Source organism: Cydia fagiglandana, chromosome 26 (assembly GCF_963556715.1).
Source record: "Cydia fagiglandana chromosome 26, ilCydFagi1.1, whole genome shotgun sequence".
Lineage (NCBI taxonomy): Eukaryota > Metazoa > Arthropoda > Insecta > Lepidoptera > Tortricidae > Cydia > Cydia fagiglandana.
The window spans coordinates 9,619,313-9,644,845 of NC_085957.1; the positions used below are offsets into that span (position 1 = coordinate 9,619,313).

Genomic DNA, 25,533 nt, shown 5'->3' on the forward strand with positions numbered 1-25,533 from the left:
CCGCGCAGTGCATGACTCCTCTGTCGCGTACGCTAGCGCGTCGCTCGTCTTCGAGTCGGTATACGGGTCTAGTGGGGTACATTACACGGGTATGTCGGGGTACACGTGTATATCCGTGCACGGGAGTTGCTCTTGTCGACTTGTCACAGTTTTATTTAATTGTAAATCTAAAGCTCTAGTTTCCTAGGATAGCGGTGCCGTCATATAGCGGCCGTCGCCATACAAAATAATACGGCTAAATATGGATGTAGTCATAGTCTAATAATAAAGTCATATAAAATTATTCAAGGCAGATTAAAGCGTCAGATAACAAAGTAAAAACAATGTGGTCCGTAATCAACTCCATTACAGGAAAAAACTCTCGTAACACTAGCAATAAAAACTTAAACCTAACAACTTCAAACTGCACAACAAATAACCCGAATCAAACAGCAGATATCTTTAATGAATATTTCGCATCAGTTGGCGAGCGCCCCTCGTCGCGAGCAGACGCGAGCAACACATGCGCACAAGGCGCTTGCGATTGCCCTACAAACTCGACTTGTATTAACTCCCTATTCTTACAGCCTGTTACGGAACACGAAGTAGCGCGTATCATACGTTCACTTAAGAATAAAAAATGCAGCGGTATAGATGAACTCCCGCCAATATTAATAAAACAATGCGCGTCCGAGTTACAAGCCCCTTTAACAGTTCTAATTAATCAATCTTTTGATAAAGGACAATTCCCAGACAAATTAAAAACCGCGAAAATTAAACCCATCCTTAAACCTGGAGGAAACTCGCAAGACCCCAGCCAGTATAGACCCATAGCGATTTTACCGGCTATATCTAAAGTGTATGAGAAAATAATGTCAAATCGCGTATATAGTTTCTTTGAAAAATATAATATCTTGGATCCCAGTCAACACGGCTTTAGAAAAAATCATTCAACCACGCTAGCAGTTTACAAATTTATACAGGAAATCCTAGACTTTATAAATCAAAAAAGATACGGAGTAAGCTTACTACTAGATATGACCAAAGCATACGATAGGGTGTCCCATAAAATATTGCTTTCAAAATTATATAATATGGGGATACGTGGAAAAGCACACAACTGGCTTAAATCTTATTTAGAAAACCGCGAACAATGTGTGCAAATAGAATACTTTAACCACGCAACAGGGGAAGTAGAAGAAGTAAGATCCAAAATGCGACGTACCACGTGCTCCATACCACAGGGAAGCGTTTTGGGATGTATACTATTTATTGCATATATAAACGATCTACCAAAGGCCATAAACGATAGATGCATACTTTTCGCGGACGATATATCCATACTATTTGATACTACCAGCGACCAGGAATGTAATAATCGCCTAAAAACTATATTAGAGTCCGTTTCAAATTGGCTAGGTAATCATAACCTTGAAATCAATTATAAAAAAACCAAGGTCATCCAGTTTAAACCTTTTCAGAAGAAACCTCTCAATATTGACTTATCCATAAATAATAATCATATCGATATAGTTAGCGACTTTACCCTTCTCGGTTTAACAATAGATACACATATAAACTGGAAAGACCACATTAGTAACGTAAAGACAAAACTTTCAAAATTTATTTACGCATTGTGTGCAATAAAACGAACTACGGATTTAAACTGCGCTCTATCTGTTTATTATGCGTATGCCTACTCATGGCTACGATACGGTGTGCCACTATGGGGAGCCAGCGTAGATGTCGACGACCTCTTCAAAATGCAAAAAAAGTGTATTCGCATCCTTGCAAACATACGAGTACCAGAAAGCTCCCGCCCATTCTTTTCAAAATTTAAATTACTAACACTACCATGTATATACATATTGGAAACAACCATGTTTGTAAGAAAACACTTACACCTATATGAAATGCGCAAAAACCTAGTAACTGGCAATACGAGATGTAAAAATTTACTAGCTATCCCGACGTGCAATTTGGTAATGTATCAAAACAGCCCCCATGTAAGAGCCATTAAAATATATAATAAATTACCCCACAGTATAACGACCGAGATTAGAGATAGCGTATTCAAGAAAAAGCTTGTAGACCTACTGATAAAAAAATGCTACTATAGTATAGACGAATTCCTTAATGACAAAGATTTAAATTGACTAGACACTTAATTAGATGTGACAAATACTATTATAATTAATGAGAATAAATTTAAATATATATAATTAAATTGTATAATACCATTATTCATTAATCTTTAGTACTACATATAAGATGTTACAAAATATAACATAAGTATAGAAATAAGTCATTGTAATGCCCTCACAGGGTAGCATGTACTATTCCTAAGATATATAATTAACACCATGTATTCTTATGCATCACTGTACTGTACATGTATACAATAAAATAAATATAAATAAATATAAAATATAATAAAACATGGTCTTCTCTTCCCAGAGTGACAGAAGCTTACGTCACAATAACATGGCCGCTATATATAGCGTTATCGCATATTATCATATAGCGCTGTCGCATGATGACGTAGGCTTGTGTCAGTCACGTGACCACGAAAAGACGGGAAGAGATGGTACTCTCTTCCCGGCGGAGTATATTATTATACCATGGATGTAGTAGTATTTTGTACCAAGACGGCCGCTATATGACGGCACCGCTATCCTAGGAAACCAGAGCTTTACGAAATACGCACAAACATAGCAGTCCATGACCAGGACCTGAACGTCTCGTACGCCAGCGCGTTTCTTCGAGTAGGCGGTTCATTGGGGTACACGCAGAGTTACGCCGTTCTTGAGAACGTTTTCCATTTTGTATGGGAAACATTCTCGAGAACATGTCCCATAGTAAACGGAAATGTTCTTAGGCACAACTCTAGGTACACGGGTATTAAACGCGCTACAAGCTTCAATAAGCTATTGACCGTGTTCGTCTTAATCTGTCGTAACTTATGTAAGGTCGAAGTACTAGTGCTCGACGCTGCACTAGTATCTAGTATTCGACATGGGCACTTTATGTCAAAGTGGCAAGGATTAAATTTGAATACAGAAAAATCTTCGCCGTTCAAATTTAACCTATATTACTTTGACATAAAGTGCCTATGTCGAATACTAGTGCAGCGTCGAGCACTAGTACTTCTACCTTATTTGTAAGAAATGTATAAAACATAAATTAACTAATTGAGGCTTGTGAAGTTTTATGCAGAATGGGGTTAGTGTGTAAGGCCCACTTGCACCATCCCAATAACCCGGGGTTAAGCGGTTAAACCGTTAACCCAGTGTCAAATTGTACTGGTAACCATGATAACTCCAGGTTTAACCGGTTTACCCCAGATAAGTGAATGACTCCGAAACGTGGTCTTTCACTATCGGCCTCATCTCAAAATTCAAAGTCGCTCAACGAGCTATGGAGAGGGCTATGCTCGGAGTTTCTCTGCGTGATCGAATCAGAAATGAGGAGATCCGTAGACGAACTAAAGTCACCGACATAGCTCACCGGATTAGCAAGCTGAAGTGGCAATGGGCAGGCCACATTGCGCGCAGAGAAGATGGCCGATGGGGTCGAAAAGTGCTCGAGTGGAGACCACGGACTAGCAAACGCAGCGTAGGACGTCCACCCACAAGATGGACGGACGACCTTGTTAAAGCCGCCGGAAGACGCTGGATGCGGGTGGCTTCCAACCGGTACGAATGGAGGTCCAAGGGGGAGGCCTATGTTCAGCAGTGGACGTCTTATGGCTGAGATGATGATGATGATGATGATGAAGTGAATGGTGCAAGTGGCCCTAAATGTACTTTAAATTAGAGATGCCCCGAATAGTGAATTTGGCTGAATACCGAATACCGAATATTCGGCCCCACCTCTCGTCCGAATACCGAATATTCGGCATGAAATGAGAACATTTTAAGTCACAATTATTATGAAAACTGTTCGCCTTCAAATCACAACGTTTGCTAACATATATTTTTATGTTGAACAGAATCAATTAATGTAGTTAGAGTCAATCAAATCAGACCCATGATAAAAATAAAATATTCTGTAATCAACAAATGCTCAAAAACGTACCATGGTATTTAACTAATTTTCCAAGAATACATTATATACCTAGTTTTTGGTTATTTTTTTGTGTAAGTAATTTTTCTTTTCAGGTAGGTGCAACAGGTATTCGGTATTTGGCCGAATAGTAGGCAACATTCGGCCGAATACCGAATATTCGGCAAAGTGGCCGAATAGGCCGAATACGGAATAGTTGCCGAATATTCGTGGCATCCCTACTTTAAATACTCAGACGTCGTATCACTCTCACAACATACCTACACGTAAAATTTTACATTTATAGACATAAGAGACCCTTTATAAGAGTACCCGTGTACCATACACGCGTAACCATGTTGTCGGTGTCTATAAAATGTATGCAATCTATTTTGCACTCATAAATATGTGTACATATTTGGAGTCCGTCTACGCTAACTCTGCACCGATGTTGATAGAACAGTGTCATTGTAATCGTCATATTTTCATACAAATTTGGCATTTATAATGACAACACCACAATTTGTTATTTCAAAGTCTGTTTTATGATGACGTAACCACAATTTGTTATTGCAAATGTGCAGATGCAGAGTTAGCTTGGTCCGATTTTATCTAGTATCAGTACGCTATTATTTTTAAAGTATAATAAATGGCCAAGTTCTTTAGGTAAAGTGTACTCGTATTTACCCAAAATAAAGGTTCCGTCACACAGGCGCGTATTCCGGGCGGGGCGTGAGCATTTTATATGTAAAAGCGGCGCGCCCCGCTCACGCGCTGCCCGCAATACGCGCCTGTGTAACGGAGCCTTAAGGATACAGAGATTTTTCCACTCCTCATTTTTAAACTTATTCTCTTGTCCTAGGCCATTTATGTATAATTAAAATATAAGATAAGAAAGATGAATTTATATATAAGCTACCATGGTAATATATTATATAGTGTTAGGAACTTATGTTTTTTTTAATACTCAACACTTTTTTACAAAAAAAAACTTCATCAACAAAAAGTCTTGTAATGAAATTACTGATCATAATAGATACCGTCACAAAATCGTTTCACACATTACTGAAATGTTAAAATGGGAATATTATCTACCTCTTACGTATATACCAAAGATTAATTGATTATATTATATAGGCCCCGTGCATGAACTATAGGGGGCAGCATAGGAGCCGTCAGATTTTTGGCGCGAGGCGTAAATGTGTCGTTTATGCTTCCGATGTAGCCCACAAGATGGCAGAACGTAAGCACAAGGAAACGTACCGACGAGAACGGTAGATGGTAGCACTTGTTTTGGCAATGTACATGTGCACATATGTTAGCGCTGGTGGCCTAGCGGTAAGAGCGTGCAACTTTCAATCCGGAGGTCGCGGGTTCAAACCCCGGCTCGTACCAATGAGTTTTTCGGAACTTATGTACGAAATATCATTTGATATTTACCAGTCGCTTTTCGGTGAAGGAAAACATCGTGAGGAAACCGGACTAAGCCCAATAAGACCTAGTTTCCCCTCTGGGTTGGAAGGTCAGATGGCAGTCGCTTTCGTAAAAACTAGTGCCAACGTCAAATCATGGGATTAGTTGTCAAGCGGACCCCAGGCGCCCATGAGCCGTGGCAAAATGCTGGCTTAACGCGAGGAAGAAGAGGTCGTGCACGCACAAGGCAGTCAAGTGGTGCCAACCCTAATAATTGCTTGGAGCAATGCTGAGCCGAACGGAGCCGAGTTTGCCCGAAGTCAGGAGTGTCTCCCCACTGATATTGTATACGATTTGCAATGTCCCAAAGTCAAACTCGTGCTTATTATTTGTACATGTACAGTCGCCATCAGATATATCGGAGCGGCCAAGGTGTTCACAATATCTGAACATGCACTCTATCGCCTTGACAATAGAGGCGTGCTCAGATATTTGTGAGCACCTTGGCCGCTCCGATATATCTGATGGCGACTGTACCCATTTCAGTAATCTATTACAATCAATAACTCTTTGGTATGTATTAATGCCTTAAATCACTTTTCTATGACGTGCATTTACCTGTTAAAAAATTCCATTGATATGTATCTTTTTATATACATAGTAGGCATAATGGCGGCTGTAGCATATAGTAATTATCATAGATTACCTATGTAAAAAACATGTTACATGTAACACCCATTCAGAATTTAACTATGCCTGAACGAAGTTAGAGTAAGAAAGATATTAAAATGACAGATGTACAGTCAGCAGCAGAAGTTGCTAAGCGGGCGAGGTGTTCATAATTACCTTGACACGCTCTTATTCTCTTAACATCAAAGTCGGGTCAAGATCATTTTGAACACCTCGCCCGCTTAGCAACTTCTGCTGCTGATTGTACTGCTCTACTATCTAAGCCCCCCCCCCCCCACATCTGGCGTCTTTCGAGCGTCGGCGTCTACCGCTGCTCGACGAAACGTCGACGCAACTGCGCAGCGACGTCATTTTCCATAGCGCTGACCAGACGCCGACAGACGCCGACGCTCGAAAGACGCTAGATGTGGCGGCCCTAAGCCTCTAAAATGATGGTCCCTATGCCATTATTGCCAGTTGCCAATAATTATCTAAATAATTGAGCTGTCATTTTAGAACAAAACCTGAGATTGGGCAATCGAACTGTAATTTTAGTACAAAAGAGAATTTTATTTTATCGAATCCACAATAGTCCGTTTTTTTAGCATTAGAAAGAACTTCGCAGAAGTAAGCTTGTGGTTCCAAATCCGGCACTTTTAGCGGTAATAATTTGAAGTAAATTATATGTATTGAGCATGCTCCATTAGATAATTCAATAATTATTAACAATTATTGTAAGAGCCTGATAAAAACTGCACGCTTGCTTCTGTGGAGTTCTTTCTAATGCAAAAAAAAACGAACATCTTAGAACGATATTCAAAGTTATTTCGGTGTATTCCCATCTGTACCCGTCCCCTGGATGTGTCCTTCCCATTTGGACCCGCCGGGGACAGATGGGAATACACCGTTATGCCGCACAAGTAGATAAGATTTCTTTTACATATGTATAGATCTCGGTGAACTCACTTTAAAGGACAAGGAAGCAATAATTCTATCTGGACTCTGGAAATGTAAATACATCTGTATTCATGTAGAAATATGAAATATTTTGTTCAAGTAATATACGCGATCTTTTATCTTATTCTTTCGCTGATGTACATAAAATAGTAAGATACGGACTGTTTTCAAGAAATATAAGGCTTTAATAGGATGCTATTTGAAATCAATACCTTAACATATATCTGTTTTTAAACGCACACAAACAATATTAATTTATTATTATTGGTAGTGAATGCCTTCTGGCATTAAGTTCGCCTTTTGTACAATTTTTTACTGTACAATAAAATTTAAATAAATAAATATTACTCTATCGCCATCTAAAAAATTATGCTTTATAAAAATGCAATAATCAGTAAATGGACTAGGCGTCTATTCGAACAAGTTTTCCTGTATTAAGGACAGATACAATATCAAATACGTGGTATACAAATCTATAATCCCGGGTACACGGGTACACGTAGGTACAGTCAGCAACAAATAGCTAATGTCAAATTGGCTGTGTCGCCATAACATTTGGTCACGTTCGCTGTCGCTAACTAAAATTCGTTGAAGTATAAAATCATGCTTTTATATAGCATATAGAAATAAAATTTTATAGTCTTACCACAGACTTGTAATTCAAACCGTCGTAGACTGATAATCATCATAATCAGCCTTTTATCGCCCACTGCTGACCATAGGCCTCTCTTCGAGTACGCCACTTATCCCGGTCCTGAGCCAATATTCGTACCCATGTTATTTAAAACCATCCATAAGTTCGTAGTACCCGGGTTCGGATCCGTATCGTACAATAGGTATTTTATTACAAATACAAATGCTGGGTTTAATTAAGTTCATTTTTCCCTTCTTGAGCTTACTGTGGGACTTAGTCAATCTGTGTAAGAATGTCCTAAAATATTTATTTATTTATTTATTTATTTATTTTTGTTAATAACTCGTTATAGGTACATACAGATGTAGTGCATTATTTTCCATCGTATTTTCACGGAAACGTACGAACGTAACTTGCTTTGCTATTTCAGTCATTCTCGGTACAAAAAGTACTGACGTTGACTGAAGTAGCATGACAAATACGAATGTTTCCGAAAAAATACGATGGAAAACATATAATATTATTTAGGTAAGCGTAAGTCTCTGCGATAGATGAAATAAATACATTTCAATTGTATTTTTGTAATAAACATGTAAACTTTATGGTATTCAAAATATTTATTTATCGTATGGCATTACAGTTACTGGATTCAATTTAAAATAATACTACATACTATTAAGTGCCGGTGCGTTTATCATAATTTTTGGCAGTTGTATTTTTTTGTGAATTTGTTTATAAAAAATTTCTCCGATGTATTTTTGGTCTCAAAAGCATTTATTTACATCTGAACATTGTGTCTCAATTATATTTAGTTGCTAATAATGTGTTTTATTTGTACCGCATCAGCTCTTATATACAATTTCAGCACATTTGTGCCACAGTATAATAAAGAGTACTAACGTACAGTACGGACACTCCCTGCCTCCCGTTGAAAGTGCCGCCCACCCGCTCTCGGTTACCTCACAGTTACCGGCCGGCAAGGACGCGACGACGTGGTGCGCAGAGCGGAGGCCACGTAAAATATTCAAATATTAAACAAATATTTACATAATCTATCAGATCACACTGAAAACAACACAATATCTATATGAACAAAAAATCATGTTTTCAACTTACGTAATATTTTGGTGGCATGAATTTCCTTATACAAATTTTGTTACTTCGTTTATACTGGTTCAAAATAGGAAACTATTGTATAAATCGAGCTTAATACCCACCTTACAGCATAATACGCGCAATGAGTTTTGAGTCATTGAGGTCATCGAACTTGACAACAAAATGGCGGGAACCCTAGCACGTCTTATCTCACTCAGACAAGCATGGTACGCGTTCACCTACACGAGCTTAGACTGTGTGCGTAGGAACGCGTTTGTTTCATACATTTGATCGCCAGTGTCCGGGGTGTGTAAGCAGTAAGTGTCCATTTTGCTGGGAGTAAAATGGACACGTGAGATGAGATATACACGGTGTAACATGAGGAAACCGAATAATTTTAACAGCGTATACTGACCTTTAGAGACAAAAACGTCCTATAAACTTTTTGAAATTCGCCTAGTTTCAGAGTTATATCATAGTTTTTGTACTAGTACCGGTTAAACTGTTTCAATATTTTTGGTCACTTTTAAGGGAGTTTACTAAAACACTAATCGGCTTATAATTATTTATTAAATTACTCTATATATTTATACTACACTATTTATAGTGTTTTTATTAGTATTTAACTCTAACAAAATTTTGGTGGTAACTACTGGGAATAAAAATTCCCAGTAGTTACCACTAAACCGAGTTGAGTGGCGAGTTGGTTGGGAATAAAAATTCCCAGTAGTTACCAGTGGTAAAAGGTGGGAAAAAAATTCCCAGTAGTTACCACTGGTAACAACTTGGTGGTAACTAGTGGGAATAACCCAAAAAATTGAAAAAAAAAAATTTTTTTTTGGCGAAATTGACCTAAACTCATATTACATTTTTTCCTTCTTTTGACCTCTGAAATGCACGGTTAAAATTATTCGGTTTCCTCATGTTACACCGTGTATATCCTACGGGAGTTATAGCTTTCTTTAAAATATGAAGCTAACTCATACGAACCAAGTAGGAGATAAGAAAAATAGTTTAAATACAACCTTTTTTTTAAATGAAATAGTCTTATTTATTCATAAATAAAAAATAAATAATAATACGCTTATTTTTGTCTTAAATACTCGACTATATTTAGATAGATTGTGATGGATTGTAGTAGTGGCGCCCTCTACGCAGTTTCGCGTAATATTCCCTTTGCTTTTGGTAACAAAACAAAATAGTGCCTGAAAAGTACATCGTTTGTAGCTGATCTAGCGCTAGGGGGCGCCATATGCCTTCAGTAAGAAGTGCATATGAGTCGCTTAACTTCAAACTCGGGTAAATCCATCTGTCAGATTATGCGATTTTGGTATTAAGAAAAGGTAATAGGATAGATATTTTCTGAGAGGGTCCAATGGATTTACCCGAGTTTGAAGCTAAGCGACACATATACTAATTTATAAAGTAGTGTTCTACTTGATAAAAACAAATTTACCTTTTGAACGCCACAGACGGCAACTGACGTCAACGCAAAATCGTGACAACGACGCTAAAGACGGCATTTGACGTCGATCATTTTTTGATGAAAATCTACTGAAAAACACCCCACTTTTAGGTTGGCATTACTCATTCACAAAGCTAAATTTTACCCCCGCGGCGTCAGTGGCACGGTAAATGGATGCGCCGTTTGGCGTTCAAAATGTTAAAGTATATTCTGAAAATAATTTAATTTGCTCTAATTAGAGATGCAACGGATAGTTGTTTGGCCAGATACCGGATACCGGATATTCGGCCTGACCATCGGCCGAATATTCGGCCAGCGGAACTATACCTACATTTCGGATTTTCAGGTGCGCATTCTGATGGTTTGACCTGTTTCCTAGTAAACGTTCGCGCGGACTCATTTCTAGGTTCAAAATGAGTACGCGTGCAAGTCAGTGGAATCATTAAATTGTTTTAAAATAATAAACAAGTACGATTATGACCGTGTCTGTTTCTTAAATCCAATTTGTTTACTCCGAAATCAAGCAATGTTACTAATCGGTATCCGGCCGGATACTAGGTCACTATCCGGTATCCGGCCGGATAGTTAATTAATGGCCGGATACCGGATATTAACCGGATATCCGGTGCATCTCTAGTTCTAATAGTGTAGCTGAACTGTCGGCCCCTATGATGCGCTCTGCTTGTGCGTTCACTTGTGCGCGGACCGCACGTGCGTTTTGAGCGCGGTGGCCTGCGCGAAGGCGGCCGTGCAGTGCGCGCACGCGAACGGCCGCTCGCCCGTGTGCGTGCGGACGTGGTTGTCCAGGATGCGACGAGTCTGCGGTTAAAGGGAAGAATACATGAAAAGTTTTTGGCAAAAATTTCATTTTCGGTACAAGCTTTTATCGCCGACTGTACTTTTCTTCCACTGGCAACTAATGCTCATCGAGACAATTCTAAAAACCCTGTGGCGGCTCCTCTAGCTGTCACTGCCAACGCCGTGCCAAAATATTCTAACAGATGGCGTTAGGAAACTAACAACGCACAAACTACTAAGAAGATACTACGTCTAGAAGGCAATTAGTATGTAAGACCTACATCGCGCTGACTGAGTTATAATGTCAGTTTCCATATATATAACTTCCGACCAACTCTCAACGGACTTCGGTCCCCAGGCATAACACCCGCCTGGAGAGAGTACTCTCTATTGCCTCTCTACCTTCTTCAGTGGAATTTGTAAATTAATGTAAATAATATTGTAAATATATTCGTAAATACTTTCTACATCCACATTGGTGACCTTCCGACATTGGACAGCCATGAAGACCTCAAGATCCTGATGACGCCGCCTCGCAGCAAGCCATTTCTCTCTCTCTCTCTCTCTCTTTCTCTCCGCTCGCCTCTCTGGCTCTGAGCAACTACGCTCGTCACACTGGCTCTGAGCCGCTCTGCTCGCCTGTGACTCTGAGCATCTTCACTCGCCACACTTGGTTTCGCTGCACACTTCATACGTCGTCGCTGACCCCTCCGCTCAAAGGGGGGCTGATGTGGCGGCTCCTCTAGCTGTCACTGCCAACGCCGTGCCACAATATTCTAACAGATGGCGTTAGGAAACTAACAACGCACAAACTACTAAGAAGATACTACGTCTAGAAGGCAATTAGTATGTAAGACCTACATCGCGCTGACTGAGTTATAATGTCAGTTTCCATATATATAACTTCCGACCAACTCTCAACGGACTTCGGTCCCCAGGCATAACACCCGCCTGGAGAGAGTACTCTCTATTGCCTCTCTACCTTCTTCAGTGGAATTTGTAAATTAATGTAAATAATATTGTAAATATATTTGTAAATACTTTCTACATCCAGAACCCCAAACATAATTAGGTTTCGTTGTTTCATCACAGAGTTCCTATGGCCACCTCCGGTCTCCATCATCAGATCAGCTCGATGCCACCATAATATTGCATTGTCACCCGACTTACATATGTATGCAAAATTTCAGCTCAATCGAAAACCGGAAAGTCGATCAAATTTAACTTGCAAGATTTGACACACACACAGACAGACGGTCAGGTGAAACTGAATAAAAGCTTGTAATAAAAACCGAACAAGTGCGAGTCAGACTCGCGCACTGAGGATTCCATACTATCCAAATAGTTGTTTTTATAGCAGCAACAGAAATAATGTGTGAAATTTTCAACTGTACGGTTCATGAGACCTGGCAGCCTGGTGACAGGCAGACGGACAATGGAGTTTGTAATAGGGTCCCGTTTTAACCCTTTGGGTACGGAGCTCTAAAAAGCTAGCATACGTACGTTGAAGCCCCTGCCGCAGTAACTGCACATGTGGTTCTTGGGCTTCGGCGCCTTCTCGTGATAATATTTCACGTGGTACCGTAGACGGAACCCGTTCAAGAATCTCTGTGGAAATAACCATTGAGTTACTATAGTTGGTCAAGCAAATCTTGTCAGTAGAAAAAGGCGCGAAATTAAAATTTTCTATTCTATGGGACGATAACCCGTCGCGCCTACATTTTTTAAATTCGCCGCCTTTTTCTACTGACAAGATCTGCTTGACCAGATATTACTGCCGTAGAGTGTAAGGCCACCTTAATAGATACAGTGTGACACTGCCTTAACAAAATAGTCTATAGGCCTGTCCAGAACGGGGAAAATTTTTCGCCAATCTGATTAAATTGTCCGATCAAATCAAATCGCCGAATTTGACCGACGATTATGACCGATATTACCTATAGTTCGTTTTTTTAGCAATAGAAAGAACTTGAAAAAAGGTAAGCGATCTTGACAAGTCTTTTAATTGAAAAACACCTTTTAAAAATCAAAAACTATTACTTATGAAAGCAGAAGAATATAAATTATCGTATTAGATTCATAATTGTTCCATATTTGCCGTAACATATTTTTAAAATGTGTTTTTCAATTAAAAGACACTTCAAGATTGTTCACCATATTTCTAATGCTAAAAAAACGAACTATATAATATTAAAATCTCTATGGGAGGCGGAGTTTAGCTCCGCTCGTACGGAGATAAAAATTTTCTGAAGTAGTTCACTGGTAATGTCTCCGACTGTACTTGAAGCATAAGGACCCTTCCGTGTTGGAAAGCCATATTTCTTACCCCAGGGGTCTCCAATAGTAGATTGTTAACCAAGGTTGGAAAGTGAACCATTTCACCCGAGATATTTTAGTTCGAGGGTGAGATGGTTACTTTTACCCGAGTTAAACACTCTACTTTTCATTTCGACTATGAGGAAAGTCAAACACGAGAATTATTAACAGATATATAGGTAAACCTCATAACTATAAGTCACTCGAAAAAGTAAACGGCGCCAATTTCAGTCATGCGGAAGCTGATATGAGAGCTTATAATATGGCATATATTGCTGTTAGCCGTAGCTTGAAGTAAAAATTTAAAAACAAATTACTTTCCACCCTAGGGTGGGAAATGCAATTTTCCACCTGGTTATCAGCTTATGAAAGGTAAACTTTCCGAACAGGAGAGATGAAAACCTTTTTTTCCTGGGGCCATATTGCGCCTCAGAATTTTCGCGCGGGCCACAGTTGACGTACAAGGGGGGGTGTATCTGGTTGCTGTTGTTAGGGCTGAACACCTGGAGCCTGGTTCCCGCGGGCCGGATTAGAACGCTTCGCGGGCCGGATTAGAACGCTTCGCGGGCCGGATTAGAACGCTTCTTACCCTGTCGCAGACGGGACAGACGAACTTGCTCTCCTTGAGGTGCTCCAGATTGTAGTGGTTCATCATGTAGCAGCGCTTGCTGTATGTCTTGTCGCACGAGGGACACGGCACTCTGTAAACAAATTCATTCATTATAAAACTGTATTACTATTTCCAAAAAAGAGTAGAAATTAAAAAGTGGCAATACTGTAGTGTCGTCCCGTTTTCTTATATAAACTGGTTTGAAAGGGACGACACTACAGTGTTGCCACTTTTTAATTTCTACTCTTTTTTGCAAAGCTGGTCGTGTCGTGCACGCAAAGGGACGTCAAGTTGTGTCAACCCTAATAATTGCTCGGAGCAAGGCTGAGCCGAACGGAGTCGAGAATGCCCGTAAGGAGGAGTGTCGATTACCTGGGTTTAATGCGGTGTTTCGTGCTCCGTTTCACATGTTCGTTGTACAGCAAACTGTAACAATATGTATAGGATATAATATATAATTATCAATAGGGAATATTACGCGAAACTCTGCATAGGGGGCGCCACTACCAAAATCCATCACAATCTGGGGGTCTACCGCGAAGCAAGAAAATCGAAAGATCGTTATCTTAATTAAATAAATTCGAGCGATACTGAGGCAGATAACTAAATTTCGATTTTCGCGTTTCCCGGTATGCCCTTGTTAACAACCCGCCTTGATGCATCAACGTCATATTATATTGTCTGTGAAAACTTGTCAAAAAACTATTTAAGGCAAGTTACTCTATGGTTTACTAGCTAGCTTAGTGCTGCACTCTGGCTGCAGAACATTGCAGTAATACCCCCTATTACACTGAATAGTATTAGCGTTCTTCCGAAATTTTGGTTCAGATGGCGCCACTATAACAATTAATGATATAGAAATAAAGTGCGTATGCCGCGCGTGTGGACCTACTGTACCGCACTGTACGCACCTGTTCGTGAACTGCAGGTCGCACTCGACGCAGTAGTTCCGGTCGCTGGTGTCGACGACGTGCTTGAGTCTGTTGTGCACGGTCAGCCCATGTCGCGGCTGCGTGTGCCGCTGCCGCGCGTGTGGACCTACTGTACCGCACTGTACGCACCTGTTCGTGAACTGCAGGTCGCACTCGACGCAGTAGTTCCGCTCGCTGGTGTCGACGACGTGCTTGCGTCTGTTGTGCACGGTCAGTGCGTGGAACGAGCTGAACCCCATATCGCAGGGCTTGCAACGGAACTCAGAGTGCCGGATTCTGGAAATCGATAATTAATATTAAAACTGCCAATTGCATAGTTTTCGATAAATTCTATTATCGGATTCTGTGATTTATACAATCGTGAATATTGAAATTTGTGAACCTTGCAAAGATTCTAAAATCTGACAGACAAATTATTTAAGTGAGCGAGTCGTATGCGATAGCATATTACTGTATCGATAGATGTATATTATTAATAAGTTTTGTTTTCCTAGTTCAATATGTACCATAAAGAGTATTGCTTTGTATTGTAGAATAATATAATAAGTATACGTATTTTAGAATATTAGTGGTAACACGTTGTAAAATTGAGTGCTAACCACCATTTGTTTGTTAACCTGTTGCTATTGGCGGGAACCTATAATTGGCTTTCTGTTATCTATATACATAACTATTGTACAATTGATAGCTGTTGGTTCTCCGAATAATAAATAAATAAATAAATAAATAACCAGACAAGTGCGAGTCGGACTCGCCCACCGAGGGTTCCGTACTTTTTAGTATTTGTTGTTATCGCGGCAACAGAAATACATAATCTGAAACATCGTGAGGTAATCTGTATACATCTGCGAAGAAATTCAAAGGTGTATGTGAAGTTTGCATGAGAGGAGGCCTGTGCCTAGCAGTGGGTTGTTTACAGGCGGAAATTATTATTATTATCTATATATATAAATGCAAGTGTCCTGACTGACTGACTGACTGATTCATCAACGCAGAGCCGAAACTACAAAAGCCAGAATGTTGAAATTTGCTCACCAGATTGCATTTATAAAGTGTACAAGAGATAATAAGCGATTTTGAGAAATTCAACCCCTAAGGGGGTTAAAAAGGGGATGAAAGTTTGTATGGGGTTAAAGTTTTCTTTTAAGCTAGGAATTTGAAACTTCGTAAAAATTTTATAGTATTAAAATACAAGAAAACTAATTTCAGCGTTTTTGAAAATTCATCCCCTAAGGTGGTGAAAAAGGGGTTGAAAGTTTGTATGGATATCAAAAAAAATTACAATTGGTGGACTTGAATCTTTGTATTTAGGGATATTATTAGAAGACAGGAAAAGTAATTTCAGCGTTTTATAAAATTCATCCCCTAACAGGGTTAAAAAGGGGTTGAAAGTTTGAATCCATTACAAATGGTTTTGAAACTTCTTAGAAAGGCATAATAGCCGATTATAAAAAAAGTAATTGCAACGTTTTTGGAATTTCAACCCCTAAGGGGGTTAAAAAGGGATGAAAATTCGTCTGCGGGTGCTAATTTTATTTTAAGCTAGGAACTTGAAACTTTGTAAAAACGTTTTAAATTAAAATACAAGAAAAATAATTTCAGCGTTTTTGAAAATTCATCCCCTAAGATGGTGAAAAAGGGGTTGAAAGTTAGTATTGATATCAAACATTTTTTCGAGCGCGGGACTTGAATCTTTGTATTTGGGGATACTATTAAAAGACAATAAAAGTAATTTCAGCATTTTGTAAAATTCATCCCCTAACAGGGTTAAAATGGGTTTCAAAGTTTGAATCCATTACTAATGCTTTGAAAATTCTTAGAAAGGCATAATAACCGATTACAAAATAAAGTAATTGCAACGTTCTTGGAAATTCAACCCCTAAGGGGGTAAAAAGGGGATGAAATTTCGTCTTCAGGTCCACATTTTATTTGAAGCTAGGAACTTGAAACTTTGTAAAAAGGTATTAAATTAAAATACAAGAAAACTGATTTCAGCGTTTTTGAAAATGTGAAAAGGGGGTTGAAAGTGATTTCAGCTATTTGTAAAATTCATCCCCCTAACTGGGTTAAAATGGGGTTCAAAGTTTGAATCCATTACAAATGCTTTGAAACTTCTTAGAAAGACATAATAGCCGATTACAAAAAAAAATAATTGCAACGTTTTTGGAAATACAACCCCTAAGGGGGTTAAAAAGGGGATGAAAGTTCGTCTTTGGGTGTAAATTTAATTTTAAGCTAGGAACTTGAACTTTTTGCAAAAAAAGGTATTAAATTAAAAAAACATGAAAACTAATTCAAGCATTTTTGAAAATCATCCCCCAAGGTGGTGAGAAAGGGGTTGAAAGTTTGTATGGAGATCAGATATTTTGTGAGTACGGAACTTGAATCTTTGTATAAGGGCATATGTAGGTACCTAATTATGAGAATACAAGAAAAGTAATTTCAGCAACCAACATCAAAATCCAATTGACTTAAAACTTCATACAACTTGCTAAAAAAGAAAAGTACTTAATTTCAACATTGCTTGGATATGAAAATTATATGTACTAAAGATGTAAAATGTTGAAGATAAGATTCCACGCGGACGAAGTCGCGGGCAACAGCTAGTATATGTATATATTTTCTAGGTCACGCTCTGGAATACGTCTCTTTGAGAAATAAACTTATTTGAAGACTTACAGTATGTGGTGCAGCGCATGCCGCAGTGGTCGCACTGCGGGTGGCCGTGCATGTCGCGGTAGTGGGAGAAGAAATCGCGGGGCTTGTTACAACTGTATAAGTATAATGACCAGATATACTTACAGTATGTGGTGCGCGAGCCTGCTCTTGGTCGTGCAGCGCATGCCGCAGTGGTCGCACTGCGGGTGGCCGTGCATGTCGCGGTAGTGAGAGAAGAAATCGCGGGGCTTGTTACAACTGTATAAGTATAATGACCAGGTATACTTACAGTATGTGGTGCGCGAGCCTGCTCTTGGTGGTGCAGCGCATGCCGCAGTGGTCGCACTGCGGGTGGCCGTGCATGTCGCGGTAGTGAGAGAAGAAATCGCGGGGCTTGTTACAACTGTATAAGTATAATGACCAGATATACTTACAGTATGTGGTGCGCGAGCCTGCTCTTGGTCGTGCAGCGCATGCCGCAGTGGTCGCACTGCGGGTGGCCGTGCATGTCGCGGTAGTGAGAGAAGAAATCGCGGGGCTTGTTACAACTGTATAAGTATAATGACCAGATGTACTTACAGTATGTGGTGCGCGAGCCTGCTCTTGGTCGTGCAGCGCATGCCGCAGTGGTCGCACTGCGGGTGGCCGTGCATGTCGCGGTAGTGAGAGAAGAAATCGCGGGGCTTGTTGCAACTGTAAAAAATATATTAGGTTAATGCGGTAATTCGTCAGCAGTAACTGGCCACCCTAAACTAAAAATGAATTCTATTCACCTATAAACAGAATTCATTTTAGTATAAGGTTTCAATAACTGGCCACCCTTCAATAATTATGAATTTGCCGCCTGATACTAAAATGAATTCTGTTTATTTTTTTAGTTTATGGTGGCCAATTACTAACAGTGGCCAGTTTGTGCCAAGATGTGCTTGCAGTACACACACAATACTCACTCGAACCTCGCCCCGCACTTCTTGCACTCCATCTGCCGGCCGTGCGGGCCGTGCAAGTGCACGTGCTGATTCCGTGCGGGGAACTGTTGGTCGCACATCTTGCAGTACACACACGATACTCACTCGAACCTCGCCCCGCACTTCTTGCACTCCATCTGTCTGCCGTGCGGGCCGTGCAAGTGCACGTGCTGGCTCCGTGCGGGGAACTGTTGGTCGCACATCTTGCAGTACACACACGATACTCACTCGAACCTCGCCCCGCACTTCTTGCACTCCATCTGCCGGCCGTGCGGGCCGTGCAAGTGCACGTGCTGATTCCGTGCGGGGAACTGTTGGTCGCACATCTTGCAGTACACACACGATACTCACTCGAACCTCGCCCCGCACTTCTTGCACTCCATCTGTCTGCCGTGCGGGCCATGCAAGTGCACGTGCTGGCTCCGTGCGGGGAACTGTTGGCCGCACATCTTGCAGTACACACACGATACTCACTCGAACCTCGCCCCGCACTTCTTGCACTCCATCTGCATGCCGTGCGGACCGTGCAAGTGCACGTGTTGGCTCCGCGCGGGGAACTGTTGGCCGCACATCTTGCAGTACACACACGATACTCACTCGAACCTCGCCCCGCACTTCTTGCACTCCATCTGTCTGCCGTGCGGGCTGTGCGAGTGCACGTGCTGGCTCCGTGCGGGGAACTGTTGGCCGCAATCTTGCAGTACACACACGATACCCACTCGAATCTCGCCCCGCACTTCTTGCACTCCATCTGCCTGCCGTGCGGACCGTGCAAGTGAACGTGCTGGCTCCGCGCGGGGAACTGTTGGCCGCACATCTTGCAGTACACACACGATACTCACTCGAACCTCGCCCCGCACTTCTTGCACTCCATCTGTCTGCCGTGCGGGCTGTGCGAGTGCACGTGCTGGCTCCGTGCGGGGAACTGTTGGCCGCAATCTTGCAGTACACACACGATACTCACTCGAACCTCGCCCCGCACTTCTTGCACTCCATCTGCCTGCCGTGCGGACCGTGCAAGTGAACGTGCTGGCTCCGCGCGGGGAACTGTTGGCCGCACATCTTGCAGTACACACACGATACTCACTCGAACCTCGCCCCGCACTTCTTGCACTCCATCTGTCTGCCGTGCGGGCTGTGCGAGTGCACGTGCTGGCTCCGTGCGGGGAACTGTTGGCCGCAATCTTGCAGTACACACACGATACTCACTCGAACCTCGCCCCGCACTTCTTGCACTCCATCTGCCTGCCATGCGGACCGTGCAAGTGAACGTGCTGGCTCCGCGCGGGGAACTGTTGGCCGCACATCTTGCAGTACACACACGATACTCACTCGAACCTCGCCCCGCACTTCTTGCACTCCATCTGCCTGCCGTGCGGACCGTGCAAGTGAACGTGCTGGCTCCGCGCGGGGAACTGTTGGCCGCACATCTTGCAGTACACACACGATACTCACTCGAACCTCGCCCCGCACTTCTTGCACTCCATCTGCCTGCCGTGCGGACCGTGCAAGTGAACGTGCTGGCTCCGCGCGGGGAACTGTTGGCCGCACATCTTGCAGTACACACACGATACTCACTCGAACCTCGCCCCGCACTTCTTGCACTCCATCTGCCGGCCGTGCGGGCCGTGCGCGAAGTGCACGTATAACTGGTTCCGCGCGGGGAACTGTTGGCCGCACATCTTGCACGAATATTGCACGAAGTGCTCGTTGATGTGACGCTTCATCAGGCGGCGGTCCTTGAAACGGCACGCGCATATGTCGCATTCGAATTTGTTTTTCTGAAAACAGATTTAGAGAAAGAATTCAATCTGCCTATGAAGGAGGGAGGGAGGAGGAAAGCTCCAGCAAAAAAAATACATATATACCACGCTGCAAACGGTTATAGGTAAGTATTAGAGATGCCCCGAATAGTGGTTTTTGTGAGGGGGCAGATGATGGAGCCTCACCGGAGTTTTGGCCGAATACGATTCGGCCCCTCTCTCGGCCGAAGCACCGATTCGACGCCGAATATTCGGCATGACATGTGAACATTTTGAGTCACAATTATTATGAAAACTATTCACCAACAAAGCACAACGTCTGCTAAGATATATTTTTTGTTGAACAGAATTAATTAATTAATGTAGTTAGAGTCAATCAAATCAGACCCACAATAAAAATAAAATATTTTTTTATCGTTAATCAACAAAAAAGGGTCTTTATCAACTTTCCAAGAATACATTTTAAATATTAATTAAGTATACCTGTGGTTAGTTTTTGGTTATCTTTGTTGCGTAATCTTTCTTCTTGTAACAAGTGCAACAGATATTCGGTATTCGGCCGAATAGTAGGCAACATTCGGCCGAATACCGAATATTGGGCAAAGTGGCAGAATAGGCCGAATACCGAATATTTTATTTTTTGACGACCGGTCTGGCCTAGCGGGTAGTGATCCTGCCTGCGAAGCCGATGGTCCTGGGTTCGAATCCCAGTAAGGGCATTTATTTGTGTGAACACTAATATTTGTTCCTGAGTCATGGGTGTTTTCTATGTATATAAGTATGTATTTATCTATATAAGTATGTAAATCGTCGCCTAGTACCCATAGTACAAGCTTTGCTTAGTTTGGGGCTAGGTTGATCTGTGTAAGATGTCCACCAATATTTATTTATTTATTTATTTGCCGAATATTCGTCTCTAATTATCATTACCTGAGCGTGTAACAGGGTAAGATGGCGGTCGTAGAACTTCTGCTGCGAGAATCCTGCGTAACAGAGTTGACACTGGAATTTCTTCGTACTTGTGCGTTGCTTTTTCTTCTCGAGCCAGTGCAACACGGTCTCATGGTCTATCTTGACCTGAAATTTAAAAATTATACAATAGGGAGTATTACTGCAATGTTCTGCCGCAGAGTGCAGCACTAATTAGTTTAGTAAACCATAGAGTAACTTATACTATGCATTAAACAGTTTTTTGACAAGTTTTCACTATGACGTTGATGCATCAAGGCGTTTGTTTACAAGCGTTCGCGAAACGCGAAAATCTAAATTTCTTTATCTGCCCCTCTATCGATCGAATAGGCAAGAACGATAAAGAGGCACAATCCGAACTTTCGATTGTCGTGTTTCACGGTAGGCCATGTGATTAACCTAGTGACGCCCTCTACGCAAAGTTTTGCTTAATAATTCCCTATTATATAAGAATATCATCATCAGTCATCTTTTCAATCAATCAATAATAGTTTATTTCGAACAAAAAGTCCATATGTGTTAGTAACATACTAATGCTTAAATCTATCATATATCTTTTAATATCATCAGAAAGCAAACAAATTACATTACGAAAACATATTTAAACCATTTTATTTAAAGTTGTACACTGTTTTTCTCCTATTAGAACGCATTTTTCTTCTATAGGGACCGTGCGCGTTGGAGGGTCTGCCATCTTGTGGCTTGAATCGAAAATATAAACATGTACTTTGCCAAAGCAAGTGCTGCCATCTACCGTTCCCGTACATCTTTTTATGCACAGTATACTCTATACTATACATATATATGTTCTGCCATCTTGTGGGCTACATCGGAAGCATGAACTTCATATTTACGCCTCACGCCAAAAATCTAACGGCTCATGTGCTGCCCCCTATAGTTCATGTACGCTCCCTATTAGCAAAGAGAATAGAGTGTATAGAGAGTTACTGTCATGGTAAATTATGTAGCCACAGTAGGCCAAAGGTTATAAAAATATAATAAATAAATAAATATTATAGGACATTCTTACACAGATTGACTAAGTCCCACAGTAAGCTCAAGAAGGCTTGTGTTGTGGGTACTCAGACAACGATATATATAATATACAAATACTTAAATACATAGAAAACACCCATGACTCAGGAACAAATATCTGTATCATCATACAAATAAATGCCCTTACTGGGATTCGAACCCAGGACCATCGGCTTCGCAGGCAGCCATCTGGCAGGCAGGGGTTATGGCGCCATCGCTCGAAAAGTTTACACCATACCTTTGGTAGTGTCGAGTAGATGGCGTTAATTTAAGTATTTAACAAATTAACACATATCAGTGAAAGAATAAGGATCAAAGTCAAATGGCGTTCTAACAGTAATCTTCTGTCGAAAGATGGCAGTAAATTTACTGTGGCTACACAATTTACTTTGACAATCTGCCTCTATTTTGAAATAGCCTTTGCCGAAAGAGATTTGTATATAGATAAAATTTGCCAAAATATGAAAAAGAAGTGCAGTGTACAATGTTATAGAAAATAACCCATTTTCCTCTACTTACTATATCGTAATAATTCCTCTTATCCGGTATATCATCCAAAATGATAGTTCTATATTTCTGCTTCAACTCTGCCCGTCTCTTCTTTGGACGATCCACCTCTATCTTTGTATTTTTCTCCAGCAAATCAAGAGAAACTGATACTTCATCATATTCTGTTATCTCTTGATTATCATTAAAACCTTCAAATCCATCACTTTCATTTTTAACTTCCTCTTTGACTGCATCCAATTTTATATCATAAACATCATTATTTTTTATAACTATTTTATTATATAAATCTTCGCTAGGCTCCTGTTTCACAGCCGGCACCTCTATTTCAGTTGCCGGAGTTATATTATTTTTTTCATCTTCATATATTATTACTTGATAATCATCAATTTTCTTTGATGCCGTTAGGTTTGACAGGGAGTGTTGGGGCTGTAAATGTGTAAAAAGTTATTATTTAGCCTTTATTGCACAATACAAGAAAGTACAAATGGCGGACTTGAAAAACCCGTAGGGGTCTGAACAAAAACTAAGTAATTGAGTCTGATTCATGCTTGACTGCATATTTCTAATAGGTTTTCCTGTCATCTATAGGTAAAGAACTAATATGTGTATTTTTCAAAATTTTAGACTTAGTAGTTTCGAAGATAAAGGGGGGGAAATGGTCAGACAGACAGATGCACGAGTGATCCTATTAGGGTTCTATTTTTTCCTTTTGAGATACGGAACCATAAAAATATAAAGAAGAAAAACTCTAAACGAAATCAAAATGAATTTTTTTTTTAGCAAACTTGTATTATGTAATTAAGTAAGTACATAATGTTACTTACACCACCGAATAAATAATAGTACTAGGTACAGAAGACTCACTCCCTAACAAAACGCGTCTGTTACGATCAGCACAGATATGGCCGCTAGGTGGCGACAGCGCCACTCGCGGCTTATGGCAAACCCCAAAATTGGGGCCGAACGGATGTACTTTTAGCTACCTGTAGCAAAGCGACGAAATCGCGGAGTGAGACACGCCTGCTTACACTTACCAAAGTTTTACTGCTCAAAAGTTTCTGGGCTTGAGTTATCTTCATACGGAACGTCTGGATGTTTCTCAAGATCTGGTGGCATTCCCAACACATCAACAACTTCTTAGTCTGAAAAGGTATATACCTAATGACTTATGAAATAAAATCTCGGATCCCAGTCTAAAATTATTTTGTACAGGTACGACAAGTGTGTGTGTAAAGATCGAATACGTTAATAAATCTTACAGAAATACTTTTCGGTGTCGAGTATTGATTTTTTACGTATTTTTGATGATTAACTTACTGTATGGTCTGATTTCTTCAACAGCAGTCGATTATACAGTTTTGCGTGGTCTACAATTAAATCTAACCGTCTTCCAACAGAAAGACAACCGTGACAACACTTTTTTGAAGCCATTGTTAACTATTCAAATAATTACAATAATATTTGATGAAGTCGAATCTGTATTGTTGGCTCTCTGAGTCTGACAAATAAATCTATAGCTGTCAAATGTGAATCCAAGATGGCAGCGTAGTTGCGTTAGTTTGAGGCATTATTTAAAACGTTTTAATGATGCGATTTATTAGTCGGAAGTTTTATCTGTGGACTTGATGGTTTTTGACATTGACAGATGGCGTGATGGCGAAAATGTCAAAAAACTATGTTTTTGAGTTGGTTTTGTTTGTAGATTTTTACCACAATGAGTGTTAATACTAGCAATTTTTACATAGTATTCATTTGTGTATGTTACAGTCAAGAGTTATTACTAACTTGGGCGAAATTTTTCCGAAGGACCTATGTTAAGTTTACATCGTATTATGTTTTTTTTAGGGCTCCGTGCCCAAAGGGTAAAAACGGGACCCTATTACTAAGCCTCCACATCCGTCTGTCAGTCACCAGGCTATAACTTATGAGCCGTGATAGCTAAATAGACAGTTGAAATTTTCACACACGAGTCCAACTCGCACTTGGCCGGTTTTTTTTTGTTTTGCTAATACAGACGCATAATATTTGTTTACACATTGAATAAGAGTAGCTTTTAAGAGCAAGGCACAAAATATACTTACAATATCCTTTTCACCACACTAGCTCGGAAAGGCTTACTTTGCACTTCAAAAACTGATAGCAAAGTTGCATTTTATTCACATGTGAGGCAAAGTAATCAAATGCAAATTTTGAGTTGTTTTCTTACGTTTGCTGGTAAAATTTACTTTTAAATGATGATTTGGGATGATAAATATTTAATAACATTCATTTGGATTTGTTTTGGTTTGATTTTGTTTGATATTTTACATTTAATATTTGCTTCGTGTTGGTGTGGTGAAAAATGATGTGTTTCACTCGGGGGCAACAAGCTGGTTTCAAGCTGTTTAACCCTTATGCTTTGAAACCCTCGCGACGCTCAAGACTCCATTTTTCGAACCACTCGCTATGCTCGTGGTTCAATTTTGGAATCCTTCGCTTGCTCGGGTATCAATATTAGCACGAGCGGCTAAACAACAACTTTGCCCCCTTGTAAAACAAATAACTATTAATTATTTGACACATTTCAATAGCCTAGAATTTTTTTTTATATTAAGGATATAATTTTATTTCTAAAATCCATATAATCATAAAACCTTTTAATTTTTCTCATGTAAAATATAATCTACAGCTGTAGATTATATTCCTAGCTAGAAAGACATGCAAATACCACTCGACTTT

General features: G+C 40.4%; 1 protein-coding gene across 1 annotated transcript; it reads right to left on the minus strand.

Annotated features, from left to right (window-relative positions):
* Positions 1-9,893: 9,893 nt before the first annotated feature.
* Positions 9,894-24,305, minus strand: LOC134677651 (zinc finger protein 420-like). Its single transcript, XM_063536111.1, has 13 exons — positions 24,133-24,305; positions 23,850-23,957; positions 22,825-23,241; positions 21,232-21,378; positions 20,117-20,319; positions 18,150-18,263; positions 18,005-18,118; positions 17,860-17,973; positions 15,042-15,188; positions 14,353-14,406; positions 13,960-14,071; positions 12,558-12,662; positions 9,894-11,075 (listed from the first exon to the last, which is right to left on the minus strand). The coding sequence occupies exons 1-13, from the start codon at positions 24,244-24,246 to the stop codon at positions 10,947-10,949; spliced, it is 1,878 nt and encodes a 625-aa protein (XP_063392181.1). The 5' UTR covers positions 24,247-24,305; the 3' UTR covers positions 9,894-10,946.
* Positions 24,306-25,533: the final 1,228 nt, after the last annotated feature.

Bases quoted from the DNA above. Each gene is read 5' to 3' on its own strand.
- LOC134677651 (XM_063536111.1), bottom strand. From the start codon at position 24,246: ATGGCTTCAAAAAAGTGTTGTCACGGTTGTCTTTCTGTTGGAAGACGG. The intron at 14,407-15,041 runs GTGCGTACAGTG...ATATTGTTACAG, and splicing joins GACCTGCAGTTCACGAACAG to TTTGCTGTACAACGAACATG. The intron at 12,663-13,959 runs GTAAGAAGCGTT...TTATTTCCACAG, and splicing joins TCTGTCCCGTCTGCGACAGG to AGATTCTTGAACGGGTTCCG.